Raw genomic sequence first — 23276 nt, forward strand, 5'->3', positions numbered from 1 at the left:
ACAGATTTACATGTGTGTATTTGTTGACCTGTATCACTTAATGTTGTGCAATATGACTGTTCATCTTGTTTCTCCTTCCTCTCTTCTCCCCTCTGCTGTCCTTACTCTGCTACTCACTCACTTGACTCTCTCTCTCTCTCTCTCTCTCTCTCTCTCTCTCTCTCTCTCTCTCTCTCTCTCTCTCTCTCTCTCTCTCTCCTTCCCTGCATTTTCATCTTGTTGATTGTCGTCACTGGTGTTCCCATACCCTGGTCCCAAATTTCACTAGACAACGGTGAGTGACATTCTGAAACCATTCCCTGCTCTTAGCTCACATAGTGTTTTAGTTTATATGTATATATATAATACAAGCTTATGAGGGTCACACTAAAGAGAATGGTTAAAATAGGACTGATGCCGACTTAAGGAATATCCAGCAAACCATTTACATACAGTTGTTGAAGACTGACTCCACTTAATGTCTTATCATACTATGTTCTGAAAATACTAAAAACCATGAAGACAATTGGAACATTTATCAGTGGATTCTCTTGATCCTCTTATTCCTGAGTTCAATAAAAATAATAATGTTCATTAGTTCAATTAAAAAAAAGATTTAAAAATCCACAGCTGATGAAGTCTATGTGAGAGAAGAGAGAACAGTCTTCTTCTTCTTCTGTCATATCTTTCCTTTTTGGACTCACAGCTGTGACGAGGCAGCTTAATGCCCCTTGTCTTTTAAACTGACAACATGTTCCTCCAGCTCTCAGCAGTATTAACCATGATGGTCAAACTGACATTCAAACATTGCATCACTTTAGTATTGATGTAACCAAATTCAGCTTGATTGTGATGATTGGTTTTAAATGCATCTTGAATATGTTTATACTTGCCCGAGCATGTTTGTGAAAGGGGAGCAGCACGTCACCAGTTTATCAACCCTGAATCGTTTGCTTCATGGTGTCCCACATGTTTGTAACAGGACAGGCTGCTGAACCTGAGCTTCCTGAGGCTGTTCCGAGCCGCTCGGCTCATCAAGCTGCTGAGGCAGGGTTACACCATCCGCATCCTGCTGTGGACCTTCGTTCAGTCCTTCAAGGTGCTCACACACATGATCACAGGCTCGCTGACAAACCGCGTGTACAGTATATTAGCATCCACATGCACACTGGCTAGTTCACTTTTACAAACTTACCCAACCACATACCTGCACCCACAAACTCCAGGCTGAAATAATTCAGAGTGGATATTAATTATTTGGTTTCCTATTGTTCCCTTTAGGCCCTGCCATATGTTTGCCTGCTGATTGCTATGCTGTTCTTCATTTATGCCATCATTGGGATGCAGGTGCGTGATGCTTCTCCGCTGAGGACACATACAGTGCACTGTTGAAATGCTGTGGTCTAAATGTAAAATATATTAAGTGCACATTATTAAGACAGTATGAATCAATTCCCCTCACTGTGTCTCTACTGTAGGTGTTTGGCAACATTGACCTGAATGAGGACACAGCAATCAATCACCACAACAACTTCCGCACGTTCCTTCAGGCTCTCATGCTGCTGTTCAGGTAAAAGAGGCTTTGTTACACTCTACATGTCTCATCAGCTCATGAGGCAACCTTGACCAGATACAGACAGTTTTCCATAAAAGTGTTTTAACCACGCACCTTACATGAAGGCAGCAGCTGATATAGTGATTATTTACGTCTTAATACAGTAACGCCATCGATTTATCACAGTGATGACGATATGGCACAATCCATGTTGTGGTGCACTATCAAACTGGCGATGACTATGACACTGGTGTACCGCCATGCAACCCCTAGTCCATAATGAAGAGAGATCATGAACATTCAAGCAACTTTTTCTCAACCTGAGGTTGTTCAGACAACATTTTGATTTTAGTTTTTTTTTAGTAAAACACATTTCTCTTAGTAAGCTTCTTACTGTGAGTCACAAGGTCCTAAAATTAAATGATTTTCCATGAGAGATTTTCTGTAATTGTGTTCTGTTCTGGTCTTTGCTCTTCATACTGAATCAGGGTGGGTGGGCTCTGGTTGGACTTTTGAGCACTAATCAGAATTGTGTAACTTTGACTTACTTCTTTGAATCTGGTGTCAGTTTTTGATGCTTTTATTTCCAGGCTACTGTCAATCAAATCACAGCCACACTGCTGATGAGGCAGATTAGCTGAGTGTTACATTCTTAATGAATAATACATAAGAATTTGTTTTGAACTTTAACGTGTAGGTTTGCTTATTTAAACATCCTGAACATTTGAAACTATGGCTTTGAGATCTGTAGATAAAACATAGAAACATTGATACGGTAGCATACGGTAGCACAAAGTCACTTCAGATTCAAGTGCTCTTTGTAATTCAACTTCTGTTGAGTCTACATTTTCTGACTTTTTTCTGCAGGAGGCATTCTTTGAAATACTGCCAGTCCTTTATGTGTCTTCTGTGTTTCTGTGTTTCTGTGTTTCTCAGGAGTGCGACTGGTGAGGCCTGGCAGGAAATCATGTTATCGTGTTTGAGTCAACGAGCCTGTGATGAGCGATCAGGGAACCAAGGGAAGGAGTGTGGCAGTGATTTTGCCTACTTCTACTTTGTCTCCTTTATCTTCCTCTGCTCCTTCCTGGTCAGTACTGAAACACACCTTTTTGTTCTGTCTCTATAAAGTACATCTTCTACTTTTATCAGACAATGGCAGGTGCTCTTTCTGGAACACAGTGTCGCAGCATCGCATGAATCCTTCTCAAGTTGAAATATAACTTGCGTCTACTCACATCACCTGGTGCTATTTTGTGACTAGTCTTTGCTTTGGTCTGAACACATATCTGCTAGCATGCCTTTTATTGTTTAAGTTCACATTTGCCACATCATTCAATTCAAGGGAAAATAAATGTTACATGTTCAATGCCTTTGAAAGAAAATGCTTTTTTACATTCCCTACCCCTAAGAAAGGTTAGCTTTGCCACACAGTGAGGTGAATGAACATGTTTAAATCTAGAAATAAACTTGTATGCTGCAGATTGTGCTGTAATGGACTGCTCTGCTGTTTTGACATATTTTACTGCCACATTTCACAAATTTGTGCCGTGCCAAACTATGCCATCATAAATATTATGGACACTAAAATAGACTTGGTCTGTGAAAATGCCTGCAAATATAAACCTGTCAGTCTTTATCCTCATGATAATTCAGATATTATTGATAAGAACAAGGAATCATGAGAAAGAGAAGGCTGATATGTGATGCCCTCTCTGCTATCGTCTCTCCGCCATTTTTCTTCCTGTCAACGCAACAATGCATGATGGTATATATTGCTTGGTTAGTGACCATCAGTTGCACACTACTTTTCACGATGCACTGTGGGATACAATGAGTCCACTATATAGGGTATACAAACTTTCACTAAGCATTCGGACAGCACTACAAAATAGTGAAATCACTATATGGTGGACCATATAGTGATTAATGAGTGATTTTGGACACAGCCAATAACACAGCTTCACTGTTGGCTTCCATCTCCTTCTATCCTTCCTCGTCTTCTGTCCGCTTTCTGTTGCTTGTTGGTTTTTTGGACCCAAAGCAACAGCTAGAGAGAGCAATTAGATCTCAATGTACCCACTGGAGGTAGAAACAGGTAGAACCATGATCAGCTAAAATCCCTACTACCCACAATCTGAATGCGAGATCCATTTCAATGCCAGTTGTATATAGTCATGAGGTTGAACTGAATCCAACAGGTCAGAACACAGGTGTAAACTCAACCTAATGTCTGTGTTCCAGATGCTGAATCTATTTGTGGCCGTCATCATGGATAACTTTGAGTACCTAACCAGAGATTCCTCCATCCTGGGACCTCATCACCTCGATGAGTTCATCCGGGTTTGGGCCGAGTATGACCCGGCTGCGTGGTATGTTCAAACCTCCCTCTGGGCCCCAGAGGATATTATACAAAGTGAAGTGGAGAGAATAGACATCCTAACCTTACTCCTCTCTTACCCCTTTTGTGACTAAGGTTACTTGATGAGGCCTCATACACAGGCCTCATTCCGTTTACCTTGTTGTATGCAGTCAGCCCACTGATGATCATTGTTTTATCTTAAGATGTCTTGAACGTTTGTTTATTTATGTGCTTGTTCTTTTCCACAGTGGACGGATTTCCTATAAGGATATGTACAATTTGTTACGCGTTATCTCACCCCCCCTTGGCTTAGGGAAGAACTGCCCTAATAGGGTAGCATACAAGGTTTGCAAATATCAGACATCTCCGTCACCAGGGTGCTTTGTGTACCTCTATACCAAGAAACTTTTAACTGAATGGCTGTGCACCGATGAAATCGCCTTAAGTCTAGCACCTGCCCCTCCAATTTGACTGGCTTTGGTTAATGATGCCGGAGTGGAAACAAAGCTTTCAAAGCCACGGCATTGTCCCAACATGCCGCCTGTCATGCCTACTTTCTCCTGTCTAAAATGTTTAGATGGCAGACATTCCATTATTATCACATTCAACAGTTTTAAAAAGAAAAACAGAATTGAAAGAAAGAGTCTCGAAAAGTCTTCAAGTCTTTTGACAGAAAAAAAGTCTTGAACGAAGAAAGTGACGGCTTCATTCAGATCTTTAAAACAGCTGAATCAGGTCAAACCCCTTATGGAGACTGGTTGATCCTTCTATGTAGACATATTCTAGTGGAAAGTCAGGCTATGAGCGAAAGCCCCAAACAAGCGCTTGGGCTGGCATTGAAACCTTTGTCTCTGTGTGTCCTGGTTGAAGTACCAGTGGGATGTTTGCTAGCATGACCAGGCAGACATCCCTGTTATGATGCTGTCATTTCTCTTCCCTCTCATCAGCATCCTGTGTGTCAGGTCCACGCATCCACCTTTCTTCTCTCCCCTCCTCCCTCTCCCACCAAACTCACTCTTTACCATCCCATCTCTCCTCTCAGGGATCCTGAGCTCCACAGCGATGCATCCCCGAGCCCCGACTCTGTGGCCGAGGATGACATTCACATTACATCTCACTTATGGAAATCTATTAACAAGAGATTTCTGTTTTTCCTTTCCATTATTCTCTTATTTTTTGATTTCTTCCCTTTGCTCCTCTCCTCTGACTTCCCATCCTTCTCTGTTTGGGTTTCCTTTATTCTTGATTTCCTTCCCTGTGAAGTGGGCGTATCACGTACCGCGATATGTATCAGATGCTGCTCCACATGTCCCCACCCTTAGGTTTGGGAAAGAAATGTCCACCAAGAGTCGCCTACAAGGTAGACCCCCTTCCTCCTCTACCTTCTACCCTGTGCTCAACAACCTTTCTTCCACTGGCGTGAACTCAAGCCAGTGTCTGTGCTCTGCAGTCCTCCCTTGTTTCTTCACTTTGCTTTTGCTAGTATTCTGATATATTTTGTTGTAAGCCCCTACCTTATCTTTACTGTCTTTAATGTTCCTCTGAGCATAGCTGCCTGTCTAGGCTAATAACCATCACTAATGATAATAACACATAGAGCTTAAAGAGAAAGACTTTAAAACATGTTAATTAAGATATATTGTGTTTATGGAGGAAATTTGCTCAGATGACACTATTTCTTTTGAATGTATGTCCTAGTTGGGGTATTATTTTGTGGAGCAGTGTGTGTGTGGGGGGGGGGTGCGTGAGTGGAGCGTTGTGTGTGTGCCTGCTTGCGTGTGTGTGTGCGTGAGTGCGTAGCTTCTGTTGCTTTTCTGTACATAAAATTATTTCTGTATCTCTATGCTTTCCTCTTTGTGGTTCTGTCTTTCCTGCCCTTTCCCTCTCATTCTTTCTCACATTTCATTTCAGTCTATCCACTGAAATATATATGTGTGTGTGTGTGTGTGTGTGTGTGTGTGTGTGTGTGTGTGTGTGTGTGTGTGTGTGTGTGCGTGTGTGTGTGTGTCTGTGTGTCTGTATGTGTGCGTGTGTCTGTGTGTTAAAATGTTATTGCTGCACAGCACTGAAAAAATATGTCACAGTGATTTTGATTTGATGTATTGTTTGCTGAATACTGATTTAGATAAATGAGCTACCTGATATTAATATGTAATGTGTATCTGGATGTCTTTTGTAAAAACACATGTTGAGGCAGCTGATTAATGTTGATCATATGTCATCAACATGTAGTGATGGTCATATTAAGATCAGATCAGATCTCGCTATAGGACTAGCAAGCTTCACTATTGGCTGATTAGCTACTTACTTTTCATGTAACATTAGCGTAGTTAGCCTATAGCAAGGGTACATATATCTTTATGAAGTCCTACATTCCAGGCAAGTATCATGCATGTATCCTGATGCATGGAACAATTAGCACTCACATGGCACATATTCCACAAATGTTTTTCCAGGCCTTCTTTTGGCTTCCACTGTTTTGAGTAGATAGTTGAGTAGATAATAGACGAACCATGAGATGAAAATTAGTTAAATAAGTTTGTGGAGCTAAAAGAGGAGCTCAAATTCTGATATTGCAAAGAATAGTTTGGTTATTTAATTTAGACAAATGTGTAAATTCCTTCTTGTCTTAAGTGTGTACAGCAATCCGTCTTTCAGTGCCTGTGGTTGATGGAGGCAGAATGTCTCCATGGGTCATGTGACCCTTGACCATCCACATTGTTCACTGAAAACTTAAAAACTGACCTACCTAACAATAATAATAATAATTCATGTTGAGATCTACTCACAAGCACAATCCCTGTGATAACACCAGCTGTCAAAGCAAAGGCAAAAAGTCTGTACAGTATCCAGATGCAGGTTGCATGTTGATACCAGGTTGGATTTGCAATAATTCCCTGTAGACACAATGTTGCAGATCCACAATTTCAATCACGCTTTAAATTTTTTTTAAGTAAAATATATATTTCCGTTCACTCTGAATTTTTAGACAGCTACTCGTCTTTTGAAATTTGGGTGTGCAGCCTGTGGTGGTGTTTGTATCGACGTGTGGGTGACAGTGAGACCATATGTAAATGACCATGGTTTTACACATGTGTAGGTGTGTGTGTGTTTGCCTCTCAGCTCTCCATCTCCGTCTCATTCTGACGCTGGTCTTTCTTACTCTCTGCACTGCCACTGAGAGCACTTGTATATGAATGCTTTTTGTGTTCAGGGGAGCTCAACTCTTTCAGCAGCAACCCCACATTATTCAGTGTGCATCTAGTGGTGCCATTAGTCCTATATGAATGAACCAAGTCTTCCTGCTAAGGCTGCCCAAGCTTGGTGGAATGGACACTTTTTTTATTGCTAGCTGCCACATACATGTAGAGCAAACGCAAACTCGTCAACTCTAAGTTGATGATTGTTAGGTTGGCAACCACAGAGTCGAGCTCCTGCGACTGCCGAGGCACCTTCATGGTTATGCGTTACATGCCTTCTCTCACCTTTTTTTCGGTCAATGTCAGTCTTGCACCAGTGCACTTTGACTTGCAGCGTAGTGCATACCGTAGCCAGTAGCAGTGAATGTGGATGTCTAGCTTGTCTCCTCTGTACGTACTTGTAGAGAAGGCTTTTTGTGTGCTGAACAGTAACAATTCATTAATGCGGCCAAACTGGAGACATTCAACAAAATTTTGCAAAGGGGACCTCTATGCTAACATGGATCCGTGGAGGGTATTGGATCACAGCAGCACACAGATTGATTTCTCTGGGTGGATTGTATGTTCTCTTTGGGTTGTTTGTCATCACTTTGTGATCTAATGTCCATCTGTCATCACTCATCTCCTCTTCTCAGCGTCTCGTCAAGATGAACATGCCCATCGCCGATGACAACAGCGTACACTTCACCTCCACCCTGATGGCCCTGATTCGAACCGCCCTGGACATCAAACTGGCCTCAGGTCAGAGAAACGCAAACACACATAATAAGTAGACTATAGATAAATAGATCAATCTGAAGGCAGTGCAGAAATGTAGCTTGGAGCCAATGTCAGGTGATACATGTCAGGTGATCACAAGTGGAAAGCGCTAAGTACAGGAAGTGAGAACAAACCCAAAACATCAAAACTTTATTTGGTCTTTGGAAAGTAATGTCAGATGTTAGTACATAAAGTTCTCCACTTGTGATCGGATTGCTCAAGATCTGTGCGCTTTAATTATAAAGGAGATTAAAAGTCTGTCTCTCCATCTGTGGATCTCTAGGTATGGTAGGTCAGCGCTTGTCTGATGCTGAGCTGAAGAAGGAGTTGTCCACTGTGTGGTCCAACCTCTCACAAAAGACCATGAACCTGCTGGTGACGCCACATAAACGTAAGTTTTTATATGTCATTTTTTACACCAAAAAATACTTAGGATTGAACATCATTAAGTTAATAGTTTGGATGTCCCTGGGTTATTGCCATGGTGTCAGTATGTAATGAGGCATTGTTGCTGCTTTAGTTTTACACAAGGTGGTTCAGGTTTGCCCTCTTCAGCCTCATCTTGACATTAAATTATGCATATGTATATTTTTTCACATATCAAATTGCAACTACAACCACTAGAGTTTCGGACTGAAGTCAAACAAGGACACAATACAGAGCAAAGTCAAAGTCGTGTTCAGGCCCGCCTCTGTCCCACTATAGCTTCTGTAGGTCAGTGCAGACTCTCAGTCACTATTTCTTTCATGGCTCTGAAAACAATGTAAACTCCAGTAAGCAGTTAACATAAGGAATTAAATTATTTGTGATTTTGTGAAGTTAATTAGATCTTTTTGAATTTGTATCCCTGAATTCACTTGATCTCTTAGTTAATTTATTTTCCTAACTGTTTAGCTGTGATATCTGCAGCTTAAATGTTTGTATGGTTGGTATGTATGACCTTACCACAGCTAGGACCCAGTCATGGACTGGCCCTTTAACTGCTAACGTTGCAGAAATAGAGCGTTTTTGACATTTCCACCAATTCCCAGGGAATACTGCCAAAATCTTGATGAAAGAAAATAGTATATTTAGGGAACTGGTTTCTTTGAGTTTGTGAGATTTGCTGAAACTTGATTGACTCTACTGTGTGCCTTGTAGTTACAAATGTAAATGGAATTTTGAATGAGCCTGTCTTTCTGGTGGTGGGTGTTCAGGTTTCACTTCAGCTCTCACTAATTGTAAAACAAACTGAAAACATCTGTGCTGGGTCCAAAATCCCCCTTTATTTACTAGATTTACCCTCTGCCATTTTATTCAAGTATCCGGTTTCTGAGTGTATAAAATCATATGCTGTAAATTTTCATCTACAATTTCACAACAGAAGGACAAAACATTCTGCTCTCAATCCCACATGCAGTGCATAGTGTAGGAGAAGATTACCATTGTATTACTCTGCAAATGTCAGTGATACAAAGTGATGGTGATTATCAAGTGTCCGAAATGTCAGTTTGCTGCATACTCGACTAAACTATTACAAACGTCTCCTATATAGAGAGTGGTGAACGAGGGAAGGATTTCCCGAAGCAGCCTAAATGTTTGAAAAGATTCTAATATGCTTACTTGAAATGCTTCCTCTTGTTTTACAAACTTTTGTGAGTTTTTCTTTCAATTAAGAAGTGATGAAGTCAAAAACAGGGTCATGTTGTGTTCCCCATTTCCCTGCCAACTCTCCTGGGCTCCATTGTTAATATATATAAAACCAAACACAGCCTTACAAGACCCTAGTTCTTTCACAAACGTGTATATGCGATGGGAGATTCCTCACATCACATGTACTGTGAGTGGTTGTATGCAAACCCAGGGCCTGTATTCATCAGAAGTCTAGAATCACTCTGCTGATTTACCATTACACTCCAACAGTTATGTCTGACTTACAATAGACCGCATCAAAGTCTTTCTATTCCACAGAGTCTACCCACTTTATGACAACCTGACTGCTGAGTCAGGTGTGTTATGCATTCAGTGGCAACTTGTAAGGCTTCAGCAGAGATGAGGCTGCTCAGCTCACTTGGTTCTAACACTCTACACCCAGATTTGTTTCACTTGTCAAGCTTGTAGTCTTCAGAGCTAATTGGCACTGACTCAAATGACATCACCCGAGGACATTTATCAAACTTCACACAGCTTGAGATACAAATCAATCAAATTCTATTTGTAAAGCCCATATTCACAAATCCCAGTTTGTCTCATAGGACCTAACAAGGTGAGACATCCTCATCAAGAGTAAGGGAAAACTATCAAAAAACACCCTATTAATAGGGAAAAAAACGTAGACACCTCAGAGAGAGCCACGTGTGAGGGATCCCTCTCCCTGGACGGACAGAGGGGAAAATGTCTGACGGAGAAGAAGGGAGCAATCTAGTTTTATTCATAATCCATGGTCAGCTGCCACCGCAAGCAGGAAATGAATTCTACTGCTTTTATATGAGGAGCATCAGATAAATAATACGTGTTAGGACCATGTTGATAATTCAGACAATGTAAATGCATTGAAAGTGACTAAACAAAATCTATCTATCTATCTATCTATCTATCTATCTATCTATCTATCTATCTATCTATCTATCTATCTATCTATCTATCTATCCATCTCAACATAGAGACCCTATATGATCTGCTACCTTTTTACATTCTCTTCAATTTAAGAGCATTTTAAGTTTTAAGATATTTGAGCTCTGAAGGATTTGTATTTCAAGCAGTTTGATAGATAGATGCTCAGGTGAGTACATATACAGTATGTTATTGTGTGAGTACCTGTGTTGCGTGTCCATCCATATAAGTCCACGCAAACGACAATGCAGACTGTGCAGCTTTGAGCTTTGCTTTTGCTGCCACCTTTTGGTGAGAAGTGTTGACCGATTATACCCAGAGGCATTTCCAGGCATTTTGTTCTGTCATGATGCTTGTTTTGTTTACCTTAGAAATCCATTTTAATTACATTCTGTGAATCACACAAATCACTCACAGTAAGACGTCTCCTCCCTTAAAACTAAACCATTAGGGAGACACGCAGGCAAATAGAGATGAATGGAGGGTGGATGAGTGAGTCAGCAGATTCCCTCTCTCCGTCCTCTCCACCTTTCTCACATCTTTTCTTCTCTCCTCACCTCCTCAGCCAATGAACTGACGGTAGGGAAGGTTTATGCCGCCCTGATGATCTTCGACTACTACAAACAGAACAGAGCGAGGAGGCTGCAGCTGCAGCAGCAGCAACAGAACGCATCCGGCTCCCAGGTACAACATCCAAACTGCACATACCCGCAGACTGCACACACGCACCGGCACGCACTCACTGACATGCACTGAAGCACACCCACATTGGATGCAGTATTGAAACCTGTACGCATGCGCCAAATTACATCGTGTTTGCAAACACTGATACACACTTTGATTGTGAGACTGCATGCAAAGAAGATGCTTTTGTATCCACTTACCATTCAGTGGTGGATTACAAAACTGATCATCCGCTTTCACAATTGAACGTTTTCAGTGTAAAAGCCCCCAGTGATTGGTTACCTATGAAAACAGTTTATATTAAAGGCACACCTACACGTCACAGCCATAGATGAGTATGTATTTGGCTGCTCGTTGGCAGTTATTTGCAACCTTGCACATCTACCGCACAGCTGTTTGTTTCTGCATACACAAACCCTCACACAGATGCACACATGCCCTACATACAAGCATGACTGCGAGAAATGAATATTGTGGCTCCAGACTCCACATCTGAGCCCCCCCCCCCCCGCTGTGCGATCTGGGCCCAGCAATATTCTGCTTGCTGCCTCTGAATGTCTTCAGCATGTTGCCATCCATCTCTCCTCCACAGTGCAAGGTCGGGGCTCTGTTTAAGCCATTGCTGCCTCTGACTCACATGCAGGAGAAAGACCTGCCTATGATGTTTAACAGTGTGGAGCCTCCAAGCATTCTTCTGCCCCAGCAGAAATCCCATGCCAAGTCGCAGCCACAGACCAGACCTAGCTCCAACTCCCTCAACAATGGAGTCACGCAGTAAGTTCAATGCTCCAGGAAGTGAAACTTTATTTTAACATCCAAGCTGAAAGTGACTTTACTTACCCAACCTACCTTACAAAAGGCCGGGGGCCAGCTTTACTTTTTGAGTCGCAGTCTGTGTGTATTGTGAGAGATTTACTAAGATATCAGATGCTGCCAGGCCGGTTCAGGGACTGACCTCAACAGAAGGTGAAGGAGAGCACAAAACCAAACTTAAGCAATGGTATTTCTACGAAATCAACTATCTCAGAAAACAAACTCGAATGTCATTTAGTAGAATGTATGCCTCTGCCAAGGCAGATTAGTCCCATTAACTTCAATCAAGCTGCATCAAATTGTACACGCTCAAAGACACCAGTCCCCTAAATGTGCCTGAATTGTTTCATTAAGATCTATGAATTATTTTCAAAGAAAAGAGGGAAAATGTTGAAAAACCCATTTTCACAATGTCAAAGAAAGTGAAAGAAGTTCCTTGTTTCGCCCCCCTGATTCAGATCTGCATCAAAATTGAATTGGTTCTTCCTTGAACCATACCACATCCTTCCACTAAAGCTTATGGAAATCCATCTAGTTGTTTCTTGCATTCTTGCTAACAAACAAACAACTAGAATAGCACTCAGTAGGGCGCATCCCTCCGCCAAGGCCCCACAGTCCCATTAAATTCAAACAAGCTGCACCAAATTGTACACAGTTGTACCCTGAATAGAACTGACTCCCTGGGAAATCAGTTAAAATGTCAGAAAATTCCTTTTTTGTCGAATTTGAAAGAAAATGATCAGAATCCCTGGATCCGTACCTAAATATACTGGGTTCTCTCCTGAGCCATACCACATCCTTCCACCACGTTTTGTGATGATCTGACCAGTAGTTTTAACTAGTAATCCAGTTTACAAACAAACTGACAAACAAACAGACGGCAGTGAAACATAACCTGCACCCGCACAGCTAACCGTGTCTCCAGTCTGTGGCACCTTTTGAGAAATACACTACTATACATCTGCGTCTGAAAAACTGATGCAAAAGCAGCTGGGTTTATAAACCAAGACAAAAACTTCAAGTCAGGTTTTCAACATCACAACCAATCAGTGAGATGTGTTTTACCACTTGAATACTATATTAATAACACCTAAACTAACTTCTACTGTGTCAAGACTGACAATATACGACTCCACTGAATGTATTGTACATCTGCAGCTGCTCCAGGCTGTATGTCAGGTTTACAGTATGATGGTCAGGTGGAAAGAAAAGAGACTTCAATTTACCACATCAAGGGCAGATTCTTTTTGTTGTAATGATCAGGTACCAGAGGCTGATTTATGCTTCTCTTCTGAGCTGTGTTTCAGCTTCTCAGCCACATAGAGGGCGGCTAATGTGTGCCTCCTCATGCCTGTTACATGTCAGGGCTGCTACACTGAAATCCCAGCTGTGCACAGCTGCAATGCTTGGTGTGCTTGTGTTTCCAGCATTCTTTCAGTGAAGACCGTGGGTGATGAATAAAGGCTCAGTAATTATCTCCAGTAACACCAAACAGCTTTGTTTTCCGTGAGCTACCTCCTCACCATGATCGTTGCTCTTTAACACCAAGCTGTAGAGGCCCTCCAGGACAAAGCACATACAAGACACAAAGCACAAACATTAAGAGAAATAAGCTACAACACACCGGTCCTTATTGTATATTAACAGACTGTACTGTCTCTGCACCTTTTTGTTTATAGATGTAGAGATCTATCGATACAGACTAACCTCTCGTCCACAGAGGTGTTGTTAAACTGTCCAATAAAGCATGTATTCATTATGTATTCAGCTTTGCCTTCAGACAAACTGACAGCAACAAATCCTATATCACAACCCTGAGACCAAAGAGAATTCTAACATATTTCCAAAAACAACACAGCGAGTGATTTAGAAAAAAAAAGGTACAGTGGTCGTCCTCCAACCAGAAGGTAGGCGGTTCGATTCCAGTCTTCCCCATCTGCATGCTGAAGTGTCCTTGGGCAAGATACTGAATCCCTAAAATGGCCCCTCATAGATGTTAAACGCACTAATTGTAAGTAGCTTTGGATAAAAGTGTCTGCCAAATGACATGTAATGTAATGAATGCAGCATCTCTGGAACACCTTGAGGGAATTTCTTTACAAATGTGACCAGTTTACACTTAGCTTCAGAGATGAACTGATTAGATTTCAGTGGTCAAAGGTCATGGTGACCTCATTGTATGTAGACTGAAGTTGCACTGGTTGGCAGAGGCAAACAACTGTAGTGTTGTTGTTCTAGTTGTATTTCCATTTCTGGATTTGGAGTTTTTCCTCATTAATGTTTGTGCTCTCTCCTCTGTGGGCTTTGTCCTTAGGGGCCACCATACAAAATGATTACCATAGGGTATATTTCACACTGGATGACTGTTACTGATCGTGACTCATCAAAACATGTTTATGTTGTGTTGTTGTATAATCGCAAGGCCTAATTCCAATCTGAACAGTGTGGATGTCAGAAGCCTCCAGGGTAGGAACCCTTTGAACTGTATAAGAGAATCGTAAATCTTCTTTGACAGTAGCAGAGTTTGCCATCCTGATCCTTTACCTGTCTGGAGACCTTCTCTAATGAGGAGGTTTGCTGCAGGGGTTTGTACACTGTACTCTCTGTATTCTGCTTCTTGGCAGTACACACACATTTTTATTCAGATCAACAAATTAGCATGTTGTTTAATGGGTAGAGAGTTGGACTTGGACATTCCACCTTGAATCTGAAAAGCCTCTTCAGCTCTGACAGAATGACATCACATCTTTGGGAATGATCATACCTAACTGCACTATATTATTATTATTATTATTATTATTATTATTATTATTATTATTATTATTATTATTATGTGCAGACCTGTCAATTGTGACACAGAATGAGTGTTAATGTTGTTATATGTGGAACAATAAATGAAACAAGAGGGTTATGAGTGTTCAGTAAGAAATGAGGAAGCTCTTCAGATCAGGTGAAACATCCATAAGACTATACTAGACTATACTCTATACTAGATCAGAACACATACATGGGCCAATTGCACTGACATTGTTACAACATATCACTGTGTATCAGAGGAAGAGGCTCACATAACAGGACCGTTTTCAATGTTAGTTTTTACTGGGTAATTTACTGTGTCATTAAAATTGATTCTTACAGTGTATGTCAATTATTGTCTAACAGCTGTATAACTACTATAGTGGATTCAAGCATTGGTAATTAAAATGTTCAGATGCTATCAGTTATGAAATTGAGTTCCATTTGAGGGTCTGCAGAGTGAAACATGTAAACTTGTTTGCTAGGATTCACACTGTTTATTATTATTATTATTGTTATTGTTATTGTTATTGTTATTGTTATTGTTATTATTACTATTATTATTATTATAATGCACAGCTGTAACTGCTGTAACACACAGGCCTGGTCACGATCACAACATCAAGGTATCAGCTTCCTGGGTGATGGAGAAACCCAAGGAGGGGCCCCGAGCTAAGAGTAAAAGAAGCATGTCCAGGGGCCCATCAGAGGATACACCAGACACTGCCATCGTTCAGGTACCGTCCAACACATGGTGTGTGCGTGTGGCACTGTATTTACAGACGTGAGAGCGCTCAAGACGCACTGAGGACACATTTGAGATCCCATCACACAGACCACGTGCTGCGGTGGTCTGAGGTTGTTGTCTACAGAGCGAGAGGATCTTAATGCTGATGTCTGAACAGGGGCTACATGAAACAGTTAACTGTAGACATGTGTCCATGAGCTCATTGTTTACTGGTGTTATATTAATATATATATATATTATTATCCAAACTTCCTACTGCATGTATTACTGCAGTGTGCCCAGTTAGTGTGATCAGCTTTATAACATTTCTCTTGTTTGTGTAAGAGGTGATCAATGCGTGTCTAAGTGTCATAAATCATAGGGTTCAAGTTGTTAAACAGCTGCTGAAGAATCATGTTGCTTAAGGAGAGGTAAAGAGGAAAATGAATTAGTCCACTCCACCCCCACACAGCAATGATGCTAATGTGTGTGTGTGTGTGTGTGTGTGTGTGTGTGTGTGTGTGTGTGTGTGTGTGTGTGTGTGTGTGTGTGTGTGTGTGTGTGTGTGTGTGTGTGTGTGTCTGTGTGTGTTTAGGAGTCAGTGGAGATGAGGAAGATGGAGACCAGTGTCAGCAGTATAATCCCAGTCCCTGGCACAGGTCTGGAGAACCAGGGCAGAGCTGCTTCTATGCCTCGACTCAGTGCTGAGCTGCAGGTAACACCTCATCTGCACACTGTACCTTTTCACAGCAGAAAGTAAGTGTTCACACACGGTGCCCGAGTCATTCTGCTCTGTTGCAGTATAATATACTGACTCTCCTCAGTCAATCCCAGCTACTGGTCCTCTCAGAGCAGGAACTGAATTCATCCACTTCTTCCCAGAAGAATTGCTCATTGTCTGTGTTTAGCTTGAGACGAGTGAGAAAGCAGCTGTAACGCCTCCTTTGTTGATGGGCTGAATCCGCAAAGGTCAAGTAACTGAATCACAGAGATTAAATGGGGAGGAGATGATGCTGTTTAACTAATCAGGCTCTTCAGAACCATTTACTCTTTGCACTTTTAGAGATTACATTTAAAATGAATATAAATGTTATTTGCATCCTTCAAGACAATAGTCTTTAATGACACAATAAAACATGTTTTCTGAAAGTTTTGCAAATTTATTATCAATCAAAAACTTTACAAAAGTGTTTAGAGCCTTCATTCTCTATTTTGTAGAATCACAGCTTCCAGTCTTTTACACACCTGGATGCGTGCAGGTTATTTCATTCTTCCTGAAAGATCCTCTTAAGCTTAGTCAGAAAGTGTTATGGTTTATTAAAAATCTAAAAAGGAAATTATTCACAACCTTTGCTGTGGCTTCAAACTGTGGTCAGGAGCATTCTGTTTGCTTTATCTATCCACCTGGGGACTGACTGGATATTTCAGGAGAGTTTACAAAGACACACACTTGTGTATATAGGGTCCCATGATTCACACTTTATGTCAGGACAAAAAGTCCAAGGGTATCTCAGTAGACCTCTTCAAAACCATCATGGATAAACAGATCAGAGCAAAGATATAGAACCATTTCCAAAGTGTTGAGTGTTCCCATGAGTACAGTGGCCTCAATAACTGTGAACTGGAACAAGTCTGGTGTCTTCTCAGCAGCAGGGGACAATGAAACTGGTCAGAACTGATTAAAGGATGAATGCAGCCAAATACAGAGAGGACCTTGAAAATGTCTCTGGTCACATGTTGAATGTGACCAGAGACTTAGGAGAAACAAAGAGCCAAGACAACACTGGAGAGTCTTAGAAGGCTCTGACTGTCCATGAGTGTCCCAGACAAAGTCCAGACTTAAAGCACAAACTGTTGGTGTCAGAGAATCTGTTATGAAGACTGAGATAAACTTCACAAATGCGGATGTGCAACAAAGACGAAGCTGTAACTGCTGCATAAGAAGATTCTGTAAAGTTATGAATTATTACTCAATTATTTCACTTTTTAATTTTTAACACATTAGCAAAACTATCTCCAAACATATTTTCACTGTGTCATGTTTATGGATTATTGAGTGTAGAGCAAAAAATATTTTTTGTATCCATTTAAAATTAAAACTACAACCCAATGAAATGTGAAAACTCTCTGAAGTCACTGTAAAATATATGATGCCACAGATACATGCAGGTTGCTGAATAAGACTGAATTAAAAAGTTATTAGTTCATTTGCACAGTCATCTATACTCGGGTTCTTTAGTTTTATTTGTTGACAGAACTTATAATTTATTTCCTCACAGTTTTTGTTTTGAAATTTTACTTAGTGAGGTCTCTTGTGTTGTTTTAGTCTTGGAAAAGGATGTCCATTTTTTTGTCACAGTTTTTGTACACAAAATAAACACTACATCTTCAGAATACCTATAACTCTTACTCAACTTGTAGTGTGTGGAACTTGAAGGAAAAAGGTTTTCTGTGCCCACATTACTGAAAATAGCCCCCAGTAATGCTTCTCTGTAATGGTGTAGTGATTGAACCATTTCTACTGCCAAAGCATGCAGGAGCTCGGCCTCACGTTTCATCCGGTTAAGGCTGAAACACTCCAAATTAATCTTTCACTGGATCCTAAGAAATATAATAAGGGGCCTCATTTCCTGAGTGATGTTGATGTTGATTGATTTGTGCATTTAAAGTGCATTCCTTTCACAGCCCATTTGGAAGAGCGGCTGTTGATCCTACTTTCACTGCAGAGGAGAAGTCTACAGTAATCTGATTAGATCCTGGCAGGCCTCCAGCTATTTGTCCTGTATTGTTTTTCTTCTGCCAACTGAAAAGATGGTTGTGGCTCCAAATGGCTCTGGGCCCGAGATTCATTGGAGGGGAAGACGGGTAAATGTGTTACAGTAGCAGTGAGAGAATCTGCAGGAATAATGAAAGGATGTGAAGAACGGGGGTGGCAGGTTGCCTTGTTGACTCACTCTCTTATTTTTCTCACCTTTTGGAGCCAAGGGCAGGAAATCCTTTAGCCAGTTGAATGAATGGTGGCCCTCAGAATCTGCTGCTGCTGTAGGGCATGATGGGAACTGTACTGTGAACTCCAGTTCTCAGTTGCAGTAGTTTATCTGTCACTCTTGCCGTTGCTTTTCTTTTCCTTAATTTGAGCTCAGCTTAGCCACGATCAGGAGATGAAATCTTTAAGACCTGTCCTGCTCTTCAAGATCCATTTCTGTGCTGTGGTGACATGAGAAAACCTCAGCGTCTGTCAGTGAGCCTGACTTCACAATCAAGTCACAGAGAAAGCAAAGCCCACGCTCAGTTATGTTAACCCAGGTGATATTGGACATTAGATCCTGTTTGCAGTTTCATCACCTTTTAATACAGCATGAACAGAACTCCCATTTTAATTTGTAAGGTATGCACCTTTTGGGCTCTCTCCAAAGGACAAGTTTGGCAGGCAAAGACAGAAGGCATTGATGCTGATATGTTCTGAGAGAGAGAGAGTATCTACAGGAGTTACAGAGGAAGAGTCAGGGGCTGGGGGAGTGAGCAGTGCTTATTTTCATACTGGCTGTGATGTGTCAGGTAAGGTGGGCAGGACTCAGGAATTGGAGTCAAACCGAGTTTGAAAGTTTTTATCTTTTCATTCCATTTTCTTCCGGTTATCTGAGGTCAGGGTGTTGCAGACATCCTTCTCCCCAGCAACGCTTCGTAGCCCCTCCTGGCCAGATGAGATATAGAATCTTTCCAGCTGGTTCTGGGTCTACTCCAGAGTGTGCTTCCAGCTGGCTGTGCTTGGAAAAGCTCCAATGCGCTCGGGTGGCATCCCCATAAGATGCCCAAACCAGCTCAACTGGCAGCAGCAGCTCTACTCCATGCTCCCTCCGGATGTCCAAACTCCTCACCCTATCTTTAAGGCTGAGCCTAGACACTCTCGACGACAAAACATAATACTGAACATGCAGGCTGACAGTCTGGGGCAATCCAGAAGTAGGGTTCATTTTCCAAAGGCTGAACAGCAGGCTGAGAACCGAACAGAGGCCAAACTGAGAGCTGGGTAGAGCTGTGGCAGGCTGAGTATGGAGTTAATGTTTGGACGGCTGCTGGATCCTGTGCAAAAACAGACAGGAGAGAGAAGCGAGGCAGACAGAAAAGTTCAGAGTCGTAGAAAGTAAGAAGCAGCCACAACAAGTCTAACCACTGAGGTAGAATGATGATCTGATGGAGTCCTGGTGCTTGAACTGGTGGTTGTATACTGAAGTTAGGTGGTGATGACAGGATTCCTCCTTGACGTTCCATTACTTTGTAGATATCACTGTCAGATGAAGCTTAGATAACGCATGTGTACATCCACATGAATACTCTGCTCGCTTAATCAATTTTTTTAAGTTATCAGTGATGAAATAGGCTATTACAGTATATCTGATAGGCTATTAATCACAATACATTCACTGTACATTTACTATTGATGCTGTAGTACATTGTGCTGCTACTGTTGTTTTACTTAAGCTCAGATACAGGACCATAACTGGAGAAATTATCAAAGTGCTACTTCGATATTGTGGAAGACAGTAAGGTTGTCACTTACCCCCTGTCCCATTATACCTGTAGAGCATACATTTTCAATAGGCTTATATGTTTATTCTATAAATTAAAAGGCTTTATTTACATTACATTAAAAGATTTGATCACTTGTATTAACACAAACTGTAGCTGCTGCTAATACTGCATAATGTCCCTCATCTCTTTAATCTGCTGTTCTTTCTTTCAGTGGGGCCCCTCACACCACACTCCGGGGGTCCATCTTGCCGTATGTACACGCTGTCACACAACACACAGTATATGACTGCTTGTGATTTGCCATTGTGCATATTTTGGCTTATTATCAAACCTCAATGAGGTCAGAGGATCACATGGATTCGCATGGGTTAACATCACCATACAACCAGATGTGTTTTATTCTGTATCATGAACCTGATTTAAAGCTTCTCTGTGGAACATTTGGTAACTTCCAGCTCTGACACCCCCCAGTGGTTGTATCAGAGAAGACACCAGCATATGCTTTTACAGTGTACAGTGTTTACAGAGTATAGTTGAGCTATGTTTTTCTACGTTTTTTACCCTTTTAATAGGGTTTTTTGGTAGTTTTTTCTTACTCTTGTTGAAGGCTAAGAACAGAGGATGTTGCACCTTGTTAAGCCCTATGAGACGAATTGTGATTTGTGAATATGGGCTATACAAATATAATTTGTGCGTATAATGACACACAAAAGAAAAACACAGTGGGTCCAGAAAGAGCTGTAGCCAGGATTTTTGAAATACTACAATATAATAATGATATAATTCATGAGTCGAAATTGCCCCCAACAGAGCCCTATTTAGTTTTTGACCAGGTGTGTAATCCTGGTAGAGAAAAGATATAAAATTTGTATATTTTATGTAATTACCTTGAGCGGTGGCCACTGCCCTGATCCAGGTCGTGTGGAGAAAAGGTCTGATTTAATTCTTTAAAATACAAACCTCTAATGACTCCTAATGGAACATTTATCATTTTCTTCACAGTTTGGTTCAGCAATTAATCCATACAATCAAATAAAAAAAAATTACCTTTTTAGTATGTGAAATACATTTACCAAAGACTTATACCATGTGAGACATTTCATCAGACATTAGTGAGTGGAGGTTTCTAAGAAATGACTGTAAATAAAGGGAGCTCAGCTTTAATGAATGAACTCCCACTGCTTTGTATGGAACACCTGCTCCTTTATCCTTCAACAGACAATAAGATTGTGGTTAAGTCAGAGCTGCAGGTGCCGGCCAGCGGTCAACAACTGAGAAAGTCAGTGTCTCTAGAAACTCAATTCATTTCTGGTTTCTTGCCTTTTACAGTCTATATTCACCTGAACATACCACCTGCAGTGAAAACGGTCACCCAGCAGCTCACTGTGTGAGTGTCTCATCACATGATTCTCAGTGGTCTTCTCTGTCCCCCCCCCTCAGTCTGTCCCTGATGCCAGCCCTATGAAGCGCTCAGCCTCCACTGCGGCGCCACAGCGACCCCAGGAGGTCAACCTGAGAGACTACACCCTGGAGAAACCCAGCCAGGACCGACCTCACCACCATCACCACCACCGCTGCCACCACCGCCGAGATCGAGATAAAGACAGGGAGAGAGAGAAAAGGCAGAGGTCTTTGGATACACCTCTAGGTGGACAACCTCCAGGCTCTGCTGGTGAGTCAGCCCCTACACACTCCGACACACACACGTACACAGTGTAGACTGGGTCTTCTGTTGGTTATTTCAACCAAGGCACCTTCAAGTCTATGTCATTATGTCCAGTATGAAGCAGTACACTCACTCTCAGACTTTTTTTTACTCCTCAGTGACCTCTTGAGGAGGAACTGAGACAGTAGTTACACACAAAAAACAGGAATGCTGTTACACCTGCTGTCCTGTAACTGAAGTCATTTAGAAAATAAAATACAAGAAAATGACAATTAATTTCCGTACATGATAAAATATCTACATTTGGACATGTACACAAAACTTGTCAAATAGACTAAACAAGTCTGGGCTTTTTTAGTCATTTCTATAGTTTTTATATGTTCACTTACTATCTCTTAATTCAGTCTGTAGTTTTCAAACTAAGGATAACCATAGTCCTCTTCATGTCTGTCCTTGAGTCCAAGGTTAACCTGGGATTCAGTGTATTCTGGACTGATATTCCCATGATCATAAATCCTTATTTATCGACAATGCATTCAAAGAATTAGATGGACCTCCTCGCATTCTAGGAGTCTCTCTAGGTTGCCTGGCAACTGCCAAGCACCAAGAAATGGTCCAGCAAAGGCTACATTGTCATTTTTATAAAAGCTGGTTTTCTACGGATGAAATGAATGAGATGTAACATGTTAAGTAGTGAACTTCCGAAGTGCAGGTTGGCAGTTTTTGTTTTCTTTGGACTTCCAGACAGATTTTGCCTCCTGTTTCCAGGATTATTGCTAAACTGCTGGCTCTAACCTTAAATCTGTTAAATAGATATTAGAGTGCTATTAATCTTGTCATGTAACTCTCTGACAGGGAGCTAAGCAGTTTTGCTTAAACTTTGCAAATGAGCAAAATCTTATAGCATAAGCTATGAATGAAGGCAGAAAAAAGAATCCACAAATAAGTCAGAAGAGTGAACCAAATCTTATCACATGTAATAGATAATCAATAAAAATGACTGAGCATGAAAAAGCCTTCACTGACAAACGCTTCTTGACAGACACAGCACCATGTGTGAGAGTTGAGACCCCCCCCCCCCCCTCCCCTCCCCCACACACACACACAGGGTCTCAGCTGTGACAGATATCAGCAGTGTTCTCTCTGTGTCGGCTGCGAGACAGCAGCAGTTTATTGCTTAGATAAAAGAGACTGACAGACATGCACAGCCAACCCCCCACTAATTACTAGGCAGCCGCTCTGCAGGGGCAGGCTGTGTGTGAAAACTGTCACAGTCTGTCAGAATACTTCTGCAGAGGCGTCCAAAAAATAATAATAATAATAGAGATAAAACAGCTGCACATGGAGCTGTCTCTATGTGGAACAGCAGTGTACTCTAATTACATATACTAGCTTGTTTTGTACTATACTGATGGGAAACATGGTAATTATTTTATCTGCTAAACATCACCATGATACCATTGTCACAGTGACAGTGATACTGTTTCGCTCAGAGCAACGCTGCGTCTGTACGGTTTCACAGAGCTGCTAGCACGGCTGTGCTCTGTCTTCATTTGGGGTTGTCCTCCTACAGAGCACACAGTTACATGTTCACATGCTCAGAGACATTAAAA

The 23276-nt window shown here is 41.4% G+C and overlaps 1 protein-coding gene across 1 annotated transcript in view; it reads left to right on the forward strand.

Moving 5' to 3' along the window:
* Positions 1–23276, forward strand: part of cacna1ba (calcium channel, voltage-dependent, N type, alpha 1B subunit, a) — a 90759-nt gene that overhangs the window by 58914 nt on the left and 8569 nt on the right. Inside the window, exons 32-46 of the mRNA XM_047341406.1 lie at positions 269–274; positions 962–1078; positions 1261–1326; positions 1458–1549; positions 2471–2621; positions 3776–3903; positions 4142–4238; positions 7729–7834; positions 8136–8243; positions 11010–11128; positions 11721–11902; positions 15339–15474; positions 16060–16179; positions 20209–20247; positions 21438–21669. Of these exons, the coding sequence (XP_047197362.1) occupies positions 269–274; positions 962–1078; positions 1261–1326; positions 1458–1549; positions 2471–2621; positions 3776–3903; positions 4142–4238; positions 7729–7834; positions 8136–8243; positions 11010–11128; positions 11721–11902; positions 15339–15474; positions 16060–16179; positions 20209–20247; positions 21438–21669 (1699 nt within the window). The remainder of the gene's footprint in view (positions 1–268; positions 275–961; positions 1079–1260; positions 1327–1457; positions 1550–2470; positions 2622–3775; positions 3904–4141; positions 4239–7728; positions 7835–8135; positions 8244–11009; positions 11129–11720; positions 11903–15338; positions 15475–16059; positions 16180–20208; positions 20248–21437; positions 21670–23276) is intronic.

The sequence above is a fragment of the Hippoglossus stenolepis genome, chromosome 9 (genome assembly GCF_022539355.2).
Source record: "Hippoglossus stenolepis isolate QCI-W04-F060 chromosome 9, HSTE1.2, whole genome shotgun sequence".
Taxonomy (NCBI): Eukaryota; Metazoa; Chordata; class Actinopteri; order Pleuronectiformes; family Pleuronectidae; genus Hippoglossus; species Hippoglossus stenolepis.